The sequence below is a fragment of the Nicotiana sylvestris genome, chromosome 12 (genome assembly GCF_000393655.2).
Source record: "Nicotiana sylvestris chromosome 12, ASM39365v2, whole genome shotgun sequence".
NCBI lineage: Eukaryota > Viridiplantae > Streptophyta > Magnoliopsida > Solanales > Solanaceae > Nicotiana > Nicotiana sylvestris.
In genome coordinates, this window is record NC_091068.1 from 75,544,857 (window position 1) to 75,557,986 (window position 13,130).

General features: G+C 39.7%; 1 protein-coding gene across 1 annotated transcript; it reads left to right on the plus strand.

Annotated features, from left to right (window-relative positions):
- The first annotated feature begins 11,567 nt into the window (after window positions 1-11,567).
- Window positions 11,568-13,130, plus strand: LOC138883231 (uncharacterized). The gene has a single exon (XM_070163901.1). It carries the CDS (start codon window positions 11,568-11,570, stop codon window positions 13,128-13,130), a length of 1,563 nt encoding a protein of 520 aa, XP_070020002.1.

The window sequence follows — 13,130 nt, forward strand, 5'->3', positions numbered from 1 at the left end:
TACCTTGGCCATATTTTGGCATAAATATAGAAATTAAATAGATGAATTATCAAAAATAATAATTTTGGAAATAATTATTGAGTTTTTATGGATAAAAAAGGGGAAATAAATCAATTAAAACCCCTTTAAAATTATGGAAAAATAATAAAACCCTTGGATATGCTTATGTATGTATATATATGCTATTTTGAAGGTATTTTGCATATTAAAAATATAGGAAAAAATTGGGTATCAATAGTAAATACCTCGCGAACGTGACTCACAGCTGGCTCAAACCTTAATGAACGTGGCTCCGACTACGCGAACGCGATGAAGAAAGACATCCAGCTCTAGCTCCAAGCTCAACCGTGCGAACGTGGTCCCTCATGCGCGAACGCGAAGAATACTTTCCCCAACTCTATGCGAACGCCGCCCAATATTTGCGAATGCGATGGAGAAATGATGCTGCCATCAAAATACACTATGCGTTCGCGACACTTTCCACACGAATGGGATGAAGGACTGAGACACCAGAAACCAGTAGAACACAGCAGTGTAAACATTAAGGAAAATGATCCGAAATCAATTTGAAACATGCTCGAGCCCCTCGGGACCTCGTCCAAACATACAAACAAGTCCCATAACATAACATGGACCTACTCGAGGCCTCAAAAGACACATAACAACATTGAAACGATGAATCACACCTCAATTCAAAATCAATGAACTTTAAAACTTCAAACTTTCACAACCGATGTCGAAACGTATCAAATCACGTCCGATTGACCTCAAATTTTGCACATAAGTCATATTTGACATTACGGACCTGCTCCAACTTTCGAAGTAGGAATCCGACCCTATATCAAAAAGTCCACTCCCGGTCAAACTTTCCAAAATTCAACTTTCGCCATTTCAAGCCAAATTCTACTGCGAACCTCCAAATCATAATCCAGATGCTCCTAAGTCCAAAATTACCTAATAGAGCTAACGGAACCATCAAAACTCCAATCCGAGGTCAAATACTAAAAAGTCAAACTTGGTCAACTCTTCCAATTTAAAGCTTCTTAGTTGAAAATCTTTTTTCAAATCAATTCTGAATAACCTGAAAACTAAAACCAACGATTCACATAAGTCATAATACATCATACGGTGCTACTCATGCCCGTACTACCGAGCGAAGTGCAAATGCTCAAAATGACCGGTCAGGTCGTTACATCCTCCCCCATTTAAACATGTGTTCGTCCTCGAACGTGCCTTAGAGTTGTTCTCAAAGCCCTCAAACCACAGTGTAACCTTACCATGCACATACCCAAGTATAATCCCACATCACCTTATCCCATATAGGCTCGACAACACAGCATAACTGAAGATCATTACTCCAAACTTAGCCTATAAGGCTTAGAATCCAATTTCCAACACTCGAAATTTCTATAAGATCAAAATCTTGCATCTACATACTGTATAAGTCTGAACAAGCTGTATCAATCATTCGCCATAACTAAAGATTTAATCACATGATATACCACATAACTCAAATACTCATAGCGATAAATTCCAATCACAGTAGTTGCTCAAAATAACCCGATACCGATAATAAACCTCATACCAAACATAGCCTCATTCTAAAACCTTTTTACACTACCAATGAATAAAGAAACACGCAGAAACTCATTACCATTCATCAGACCAACAAGTCATGCAGCTCCCTCTCCTTCGACAAGAACTATAGCAAATTTCTAAGCCAACTTTTGATATTATTCTTCCAACCATGCTTTAATCAATTTCGATACTATCCATTCTAGGTCCAATGACCCCATCTAATCCAACACGACCACTCTAGTGACATGACACATTAATACAATCTAAAGTCACAACCCGTGCAATTTGTGCACCAATAAGCAACATTCTGAATGTACTCAAACATGGAAAATGACTCAAACAAGAGAATTGTCCCACAAGCTCAACGGGTACCACCACAACGCACTGCTAAGAACCCATCACACACCGCAAAACCAAAACACACAAATCTAACACAAAGGATCATACCTCAATATAAATCTGCTACAATGTGTGCCCCATCCAAACGCTGATCCATATTATATACCTCGAGCCTCCTTGCTCAAAATAAATAACCATGCGAAATTCGACATCAAGTACCCAAAGTGCATTACCATAACCACTGAGGGTAAATGACACAATACCACAATCCGGAAAGGACATAGCCAACGCGCAATCAATCATGCAATACCCAAATACTCCTCGCTCAAATTCCGCTATAAAATCCAAATAGAACTGCACTGTGTGCATATAACCCATGAATCGCAACCCCTCGTAGCATAGAAGAGTAGATCACAGATCATTTCAGAACACAAATAAGCTCAACAACAACAGAAAGGCACGTCGCTCAATAATAGTAGTATGGAGCCAACCAATCCGGCTCGGTGTAGACTACACATCCTAATTGGGCCTACCAATGGACCCCCAAATCAGCTCTACTCACCCACAAATAGATAAATAATCCTCCGAAAGTCCACAATAACTGAATCATAACACATACTATCATCTGGCTAGCTTCGTCCACAACTTCATAGTCCACAACCATGAAACAATCTACTCCTGAGAACTCCCAATCTCCAAATCCATAGAACACATGAATCACCATATTTTATCTGAAACTCCATCGCCCGAATGTCTAACATATCTCTCATACACGATCATCCCACGAGGAATACTTCTATAATTCTTCCATGGCACATAGGAATTTCTGAAAATCAGTAGTCGATCAACCAGGAGAATGCCACAATGCCAATGAAGTATCCATAAATCAAAACACAGTCCCCTTTCTGAAATGTACACTCTCATCAAGCAATACCAAATAGTAATATCATTTACCATGTCATCTGAAACCGTCCATGCTGCCTAAGGATTCATGACATCCCCTTCAAAACTAAACCGTGACCTTACACATGCAAATCTCAATCACATACAACACAACGCATCTATCATTCCATCACATGAAAGTAGGAAAATCTCGTAATCCACTCCGAGTCACAGCAACTACATACTCAATCATCCAGGAACCTTCCATTTGATCTTATCCGGGAGAAAAATCATAGTACGCAACATGTTTCACACACCAATAGAAAACATACACCTCAAACCATGGTAGATACCATCGAGAACTCTTTGAAGCTCAATTGCACATAACCAAGCCGACATAATTGAATCCCTCTAACCCAACCAAGCCACGCAGGTCATCAAAACCCAAGAGCATTGCCCCAAAACACCTGTAGAGACTCGCCACCTCATAAGTACCCAACGACCCGATCATACCCATTACCATGCTGATCCAACCTACTACCAAGATGTCCTATTTCTCTGAGTTCCTTCTGAATTACCTTCAAATTGATACTTCTCCTTGCTGTAAATGCCTAATTTTCGCCTTATATATATATATAATTTTCGCCATATATATATATATATGTATGTGTGTGTGTGTGTTTGTTCTTATTTGTATATGTATAGGTTTTAAGAGTTGAGTAATGGTTTGATAAATGGGGTGGGGTTTGGGCTAGTGTAATTTAATTAAAATTGTGCCAAAATTGGCCAAAATTTTAAGCCCAAAGAGCCCAAACCCAGTCCAAAAGGGGGCTGCCAAGAAAAGCTTAAAACGACGTAGTTTTGTCTTGAAACTATGTCATTTTGGTTAAGTGACAAGATTCAATCTCATCCACCCATTTTGATTTAATCCAACGGTCCTAGTTTGATTTTCATCCTAGGTATTTAAAGCCTAAAATCCCCAAAAATTTTCCCCATTTTCCCCTTATTTCCTCTCTCTTCTTTCCCTCTCCTTCTTCTCTCTTCTCTCTCTCTTCACTCTCTCTACGCCGCCCCAGCTCCGCCCACCGCCGCCAGCGGAACACCTCCAAACACCTCCAAATTCACACCACGTAATCTCCACAACTTCCTCTTTCCATATCTCCAAACCAAATCCTAAAAAAATCTCTCAAACTCCTTGAATCTTAGATCTAGGAAACTTTTCCGTCACGTTTTTGCCCAAATTCTTGAAGCTCCAACCACTACCACCCCAAAATACCTACATCAATGGATAGAGCTCCTCAGGACCTAGCTATTGATGTCAATTCTACCCCAAAAATCCGGCGACCAAAATCCGGTGACCTCCCGGAGCACCCTCTTTGGCATGCCACCATGTTTTCGGCCTTTTGATGTGTAAAATAGTAAAATACTATTCTTTTTCATAGATGATTTTTTTTATTTTTTATTTTTGGATTTTATTTTTGTCTATTATTAATTATTTTAGCATTAGTTTTTGAAGTTTGAAATGTTAAAATTTCTGTTTTTGCACTTGTTGAAGTAGTAAAATCGTTTTGTATTGATAAAAGTGAGGTAATGAAAAATACTTAAGAGTAATATGGTACTTGTTTGGTTGTTTGTTTACTGCTTCAAGACTCTTTGAGTACAACACTCAAAAGTCAAATTGTTTGGTAAGAAAATGTAGACTTTTGGACATTATTTGAATAAAGTCTATATTTGAATAGTGGAGAGCAAATTTTGTTTGAAATACTTGACAAGATTTGAACTAGAAAGTCTTGCTTTTTGAATTTAAGAGCATATTTTGTAGAAAAATCTGTCAAAAAGATTGATTTTTAATTTTTTGAAATAGCTGGTTGTTTTGATATATAGAGGGGACTCCATCACACTTCCAGAGGGGGGCATTTTTTATAATTGCTTTGTTACAAAAACAAAAACAATTCAGCAGTTGAACACATGAAAAGTAAGCTGAAATGGTGAGCTTTGGGAGTGAATCTTAGAGTGCAAACTTTTAAAAAAGTATAAGTCCTCTTTAGCGTTCGTTTCTGGGTTTCCTCTCTAAGTTTTCGGGTTGTTTTAACACGGATTTGCTGCTGGTTTTGCTGCTGTTTTGCTGCTGGTTTTATGCTGCTTTAGTTGCTGAACTACTGTTTATTCTTTTGCTACCAAGTAATCCTTTAAGACTCGTAATGTACGTATTTTCAACAATGGGAACAACTTGAACATGTTGCACTATTTAAATGTGTTTGATGTGATGAATAGTTTGACAACAAAAGAGCTTGTATGTTATTGTTATGTATCAAGCATGTGATAATATGAATATAGTCCTTCATAATACTTGAATATTGAGTTGTAAGTTTTTGAATGTGATATGTAAGTCGTTTATGGATTTTTTAAGCATGTTTTCAAGCTATTATATACGAGTAACAATGCTAAGTATGCCATGAATGACTTTAGGTGTATAACACATAGCATGAGTTCGTTTTAGTTGCTGAAATTTCACTGCCAACATATGCTTCTAGGAATGCTGTGATAATATCTTTGTGAATCTGGCCATTTTGCCGGATTTGCAAAAATGGCTATTTTTGTAAAGTGGTCGTTTATACAATTGTGACTATGTAGTTAATGGTCATGAACTCAAACTAAGTAAAGAGCTAAGATTGGATCAAATTTGGGCCTTATTGAATCAAAGATAAAAGTTGGATCATTTACCTTTAAACAACAAAATTACCCCTTTTCTTCTATATAGCATTGGGCCAATTGAAATTCATTTCTTGGCCCATTTTAATAATAAATTCCAGCAGCCCAAAAGCTCCATACAAGCTGGCCCATTTTTTTTAACAAGCAGTTGGCTCATTTCTTTTAAAATAGATAAAGGTGGTCCAACATTTATTTGCATAATTTTCCCAACTATAAAGCTCGAAAAAATAATAATAATATCAGATTTTTCTACTATTTTAATTAACTAGTTTCCCTTTAATTAATTTAAACGTTAGGCAAATAGTAGGTGCACTTTAACTTCACGAACTCACTTGTGTAGCGTGACGCTTAACTTTTAATAAGTTAATTCATCAATTTCATGTCATATTCAATAGTTTTAATTAATTTATAAATCTTTTGTCATAATCACGGATTCGCTTGCATAGCGTGGTAGTGACATTTAATAAATTTTCTGAAAAAAGAGGGTTAATGTTTCCTCCAACACAATTGCAACAATTTTTCAAAAGTAAATAACGTGCTAACAATCGTCTGTCATGACTGCGGATTCGCTTGCGTAGCGCCGTTATGACTAAATAATAAATTTTGTCGATCACGCATTCGCTTGCGTAGTGTGGTTATGACATCTTATTATTCAAAAATATTCTTTAATTTTTTCTAATAATCAAGAGATAAAAGAGAATAGGTAAAACATGAAAATAATATAAATCACAGTTTGTCCAAAATTAATTCAAGCCAAGTTTAAGTCAATAAAGCGACCGTGCTAGAACCACGGGACACGGGGAATGCCTTATACCTTCTCCCCGGTCAACAGAATTCCTTACCCGAACTTTGTTTTCGCGGACCGATTAAAATAGAGTCAAACCTTCCTTTGACTAGGGATCCAAATAAATGGTGACTTGGAACACCGAAAAAATCAATTCTAAGTGGCGACTCTGAACAATAAAATAATCCCTATTCAAATTTTGTCACTTTAATTGGAAAAACTCTTTGGCCCATACACATATTATTATTATTTTGAGGGGTAGAAAAGGAGGTGTGACAGTTCTGGCGACTCTGCTGGGGAATTACATAAGAATTCGAGCTTGTACATGTTGACTTTTTATTTGGCTTTATTAATTTTGTAAATATTGTGATTTATTTGTGTCTAATGTGCTACCTGTTCGCTTTTTATCATTTTGATATTGTTGAACTGTACATATAAACTGTTTTCTCACGCACCCCCTCTGAGTCTTTTTGTAATTAAAAATTAGGGATTTGCTTGACATAACCCGCTTTCTTTGAGATAGCCGAGGTGTTCGTCACCCGGTGAAGGATTTTAGTCACACCTGTTTTAGGCGGGGAGCACCACCAGTTAAGCCGGAAAGCAATGTTACCGGTACACTGACACTCCTCGGCTCGAGTTGTCCGCTCGAGTAAGCCAGTCTAGATACCTTCTCCAATAGGATCTAAACCTAGAAGAACAAGCCTCATGCCGGATATCCCTAGTAGGTTCGCTTTATTTGCATCACGTGCATTTGACTTAGCGAAACTCGGCACAGGGGCCGGGTCCGTATAAGACAGGTATCCTCTTTGAGACCATCATGTTCACGTATGTGCTACTTTATACATCATTTGGAAGGCTTACTTGCATTGTCGACCGATTTTTAAAAAAGAATTAGTGTAATTATTAAAAATGAAAAAAAAGAGAATAATTCTCCTAGTTTAGTGCAAATAAACCTTTTTTTTAATATATATATATATATATATATATATATATATATATATATATATATATATATATATTGTAGTAATCTGGTGTGAGTTGTAAAGATTAATTTTCATTAAAAAAAACAAAAGGGGAGAGTACCCTGTTTTACTGAACTACGCGGGTTTGATTCTCACCGGATGTGATATACATAGGCAACCTCCATCGGGTTCAGCCCACATGTTTCAAAAAAAAAGGGAGCAAAAAAATTTCAAAAAAAAGGCCTATTTTGGTCAACTTTTACTGTCTGGCACTCATGTTCCAGCTGCTTTGCCAAGACAGCCTTAAAATCTTCCTGGGAAGTGCTGAAGGGCCATTTTTTGTAAAAATAGTTACTTTATCCATATTTATTCACTTTTTACCATTTTGCCCTTATGTCTAGCCATTTTTGTCGAAGCAACTTTAAAACTTTCCGGAAAGATTGTTTTAGCAAAAAGTAGCTATTTTTATCTGGTTATACTCATATTGCAAAGGGTCATTTTCATAAAAAATAGTTTTTTTTATTTATTATTTTGTCTATTTTTAAAGTTTTGTTCTTGTGTTTGGTTGTTTTTGCCGAGACATCCTTTATGCCTTCTATGGAAGTATTAAAGGGTCGTTTTTGTAATAATAGTCATTTTTCGCTTTTATCATCTCAACTTTTGTGTCCGGTAATTTCAAAATATATATTGTAATTAAAAAAAACAGACCGAGTCCTAAAGTGACCAAAAAATAAAATAAAATAATGAATGATCATAATTTGCATATAGTTTAGGTAAGTCCTAACCATTTTTTTATCTTATTCTTAAGATCACCATGAGTTCTCCACAAAGAAACAGTCAGAAAAGGGTAAGGGACGAGACATCTCCTATGTTCTTGATCAGAGATAAGACCCCGAGTAGTCTCTGTAATTGGTGGTCTAGTTTTGCTACATGGGAACAGAATCGAGTATTTAAGCACCTCAAGTTCCTCACCAACCTCATGGGAATTAAGCCTAACAGAGATTTAATCGAGGCTCTAGTAGGTTTTTGGGACCCCGCGAACAATGTCTTCAGGTTCAAAAATTGTGAAATGGCACCCACATTGGAAGAATTAGATGGGTTCACCGGATTGGGGAGAGTCCTTCGTGGGAAAAGGCCTGCTGCTCTGAGAAAAGTTGGTGTGAACAACTTTTTAAAGAAGTTATGCCTTCGTCGAATTTCAATGGTTTGCTTAAACGAAGGTTGGGTTCCGTCGGAATATTTTTATGACAGATTTGGGGACGAGAAAGGGTTTGAGAACTTCTCGGGCACAGAATTCATCAACCAGTTGAGTTACGACGCTTGGAGGGAATTGAGAATCTTCGCGTTCATGATATAATTTCTAGGGATCATGGTCTTTCCGGAGCGTGGTGGGCGCATCAGAATTCGATTGGTTGCGGTAGTTTCGTATTTGCAAAGTAGCGGGATCATACCATTCTTCCCATGATTTTGAGAGATATTTTTCGGGCTTTGACCCGTTGTCAAGAAGGTGAAGATTACTTTGAGGGATGCAACATTCTGCTGCAGATGTGGTTCATAGAGCACCTTTATCATCATCCAATAGTAGTAAATTTCAATGATGATTGGCTGAATTACATTCACCCAGACATAGCTGTGAGTTGTAATCTTCCAGAGGGGGTGGGGGCTTGGCGGACATTACTTGGTTCATTGAGTGCTGATAGAATCACTTGGAACTATTACTGGTTCCCTTCTGCTAGGGTCATGCATATGTCGACGTATCACCCATTCTTCATACTCATGGGTTTTAGGGGTTTCCAACCCCACGCGCCTTTACGCGTCATGCGCTAGTTAGGGAGAGAGCAAAAGAGGCCCCCGATTGAGGACATGCGCCCGTTCATGTGGGAATTCAAGGGAGAGGAACCTCTAAGGGAGTCATATGCACAGAAGGTTTGGTTTGGTAGTCTATTTTCCGATTTAGACGAGATGGTAGCTGATCGTGAACGTGGGGAGGTAAGCCTCGCATACCTTGAGTGGTTTCACAACCAGGCTATCCCCGTGCAAAGGATAGAGAGATCCATACGGCATGCAGTTGATTGGGAGAGAAAGATTGAGGTCAGAGTTAGAGAAACTAGAAGGGAAGTGGCGCAAGAGTTCCAATCTTGTATTGACACTTTAAAAGAAGAAAAGGGCATTCTGGAGACAGCCATTGACGTACAACAAGCTGATTTTTTGCGGGAAAAGGCTCAGTGGGCACGAGAGAAGCAAACACTCAAAGCCCAAATTCGAAAGAAGAACATAGTCACAACCGCTCAGCAGCAAGAAGAGAAAGAAGACCAGTTCAGGGTAGTCCATGATCATAAATGTAGAGGTTTCACTCCATTAATCCAAGGTCTAAGGGATCAGATAGGGGAGTTGAGTCAAGCAAAGAGAGCCAGATCACGGAGTTTGAAATAGAAAGACACCACTACCAAAAGGTGATCAATCAATTAGAAGCGGAGTCGCTAGAAGTTCGGCGCCAGAAAGATATGGCCTTGGACCGCGAGCGTGATGCGCTGGATCTAGCTGAGACCCGTGGTCGGCAGAATTAAGAGCTGCACGTGGCTCAGGAATACATTAAGGGAAAGATCCTCGAGGTAGCCACATATACCTCAAGAGCATCCAGGAGTTGTCAGGGCATGACGCCCGAGCGGTTTGCAGAAGTATCATTGAACATTGCTCGTCATATATCTGCAGACTTAGAGAGGATATACCGTAATGTTGGGGGCCATCCGCAGGAACAAGAGCCTTGATTATAGTAATGCTGGTGGATTCTACTGCAGAGATCAAAGTCTTCTTTTAGTTGTCAGTCCTTTTCATTATGCTTTTGTTGTTTCTAAGTCTATAAGAGTCTTTTGGTGTTGTTTTGACTTTTATTCTAAAAAGACTATTTGAGTCAGGTTTGGTCTCGTTTATCTTTATGTAACTCTTGATTTTTTAGTCTTGTATCAAAATATTATATCGAAAATCAATGAAAAAGTTTTTGATGTTTGTTTTGTAAAAAAAATCAAGTGTCTTGCATATCTGAACTATGTAATGATCTGATTCATGCGGCGACATGATACGTAGGCAACCCACAAAAGGCTCGATCAAGTATTCATTTTAAAATGGCTCTAAAGTAAGGGATCAAATAAGGCGAGTGAAAAAAAAAGGAAATAACAATGTCAATAAGCAACAAGCTGATAGGCCGGAATGAAACATTGAAGCCTTCCAAAAGCATTTTAGAAATGGTGGCGATGTTAGGAGCATGACATATTACGTGTAATTCATATATATAAAATGCCTAACCCTAACACGTTTGTTGTCTCTTAAACCAGTAAGTTTAAGGTGGTTGGTTTGTGGTAAATCTGGCAGCACATCATTACTTCACAAGATCTAAGGGACCAGTAGTAATGGATAACAGTGATGAAATCGAGTTGGTCAGTGACAATCCGCAGGGTCAGTTAGTTGAGCAAGAGTCTGAGGAGATAAGAAAATTGAGACAACAACTGTCAGATGTATATCTAGCTTGGGTTTCCGGTCGACCTCTACCCCAGGGTCCCTCAGAGGGAACTTACACCATACCCCAGGCTACTCAACCACCGCTTCATACAACGAGCAACCCCATTCTACCACCAGGGTATGTGCCGAACTACAGCCTTCATGCTGCCCCCAGTACCTCTAATATGCGACCTCCAGTCGCACCGGTCAGGAACACCCCTCTCGTCGTGTCGGGCGCACCGGTATATACAATCCCGCCACCACCTCCTATGACGAGGCCAAATAATGAGCCACCATCTCATGCTTATGATGGACAATACTATTCTCCGAATATGGCTTTTGGGGTCTCGGCTCCATACAATCAGACTACTCGATACGAATCACTAGTGGAAAATGAAATGCCTGCCACGACGATTGAGCCAGATGAGATGGCCAGGAAAATAAAAAGTCTTGAACAGAATATAAAGAACATACAGGGACTAGGTGGTCACAAAAGTGTTTCATTCAGTGATCTATGCATATTCCCTTATATACATTTACCACGAGGGTTCAAAACCCCAAAATTTGAGAAATATGATGGACACGGTGACCCTATCGCCCACTTGAAAAGGTACTGCAACCAGCTGAGGGGTGCAGGAGGAAAGGAAGAGCTGCTGATGGCTTACTTTGGGGAAAGCCTTGTGGAGGTAGCTTCTAAATGGTTCATTGACCAAGACATCTCTCACTAGTATGTTTGGGATGACATGGCCCAAGCCTTCGTCAAGCAATTCCAATACAACATTGATATTGCACCAGACCGCAATTCCCTATCCAATATGAGGAAAAAGCCAACGGAAAGCTTTAGGGAGTACGCCATCAAGTGGAGGGAGCAAGCGGCCAGAGTTAAGCCGCCCATGGATAATCATGAGTTGATCACTGTCTTTTTGGAGGCTCAAGAGCCTGATTATTTCCAAAACATGATGTTTGCAATGGGTAGGCCTTTTGCTGAAACAATCAAGATAGGGGAAATGGTCGAAAATGGCCTAAAGACTGGCAGAATTGTAAGTCAGGCTACTCTCAAAGCCACCACCCAAGTGATCCAAAATGGGTCGGGAAGTTTTGCAAATAGGAAAAAGAGATATGAAGGTTCTATGATGACCTCGGGATCTAGGGAAGTTCAAAGAGGGGCATCACACCCTTATGTGCAAGTTCAGCAGGGGCAATCCAGCTACCTTCAACATTACTATCCCCCGCCAATTCCTCAATACTATGTGGGCCCACCACAATATACAGTGTTCAATGCTCAATCATATGCTCGGCCTCCCAATCAGCAGGTACGGGCACCAGCTCCAAGGGGCCCCCGACCTCAGCAACAAAATTTTCGGGCACCCTACAATGCTCGTCCCAGGCAGGATTATGGTCGAGAGCAGAGGACAGCAGAAACATTCACTCCATTGGCTGAATCATACTCTAGTCTATTCCAGAAGCTGAAGCAAATGGGCGTGATTGGACCCATCGCTCCCCACCACATGCATTCGAATTCACATGGATTTCAAGCAAATGCTAGATGTGAATATCATTCAGGTGCCCCGGGGCATAGCACCGATGACTGTTGGACTCTAAAAGGAGCCATAGAAAAACTCATTTCTAAAAAATTAATTGTAGTAATGAATGGCGAGGACCCTCCTAATGTGGCAAACAACCCATTGCCGGAACACAACGATGTTCATTTCGTGGGAATGATTGGCCGAGATCAGGAATACAAGCCGGTCGACCAAACAGAAATGACAGTGGGAGCAATTCAAGAAGGAACAAGTCTGGAAGTAAGACCAAGCCGAGATGTGTCGTTGATTGTGAAAGGCGCCCCGAACTCAAAAAAGGTAACTTTATTTGTGCCCAAGGTCTTGAGGTTAGAGGTTCGCTCCAATGTTCCAAGCCCAAGGTTGTATGTCCTTGGAGGCCACCCCGTCACAAGGCAGAATCGGGGCGGTACGAATGGCATAACAGAGCCGATCATAATCAAATCTGTCGTGCAACCCCATGTGACAAACACAAAAACTGTTCCTTGGAACTACAACAAAACTGTGATGACCTACAAAGGCAAGGAAATCATAGAGGAAGTGGGGGAAACTGGAGGTTTGACTCGATCGGGGAGGTGTTATTCTCCAGAAGAGTTGATGAAGGCCAAGCAAATCAGAGGAGGCCAATTGCCAATAAAGAAGCCAGTCACTGAAGCAGAGGCAGAAGAATTTTTGAAGAAAATGAAAGCTCAGGATTACTCAATCATTGACCAGCTAAGAAAAACTCCTGCCCAAATCTCTCTACTATCTCTGCTCATACATTCCAAAGAGCATGCCCGTGTACTAATCAAGGTCCTGAACGAGGCACATATCTTATAG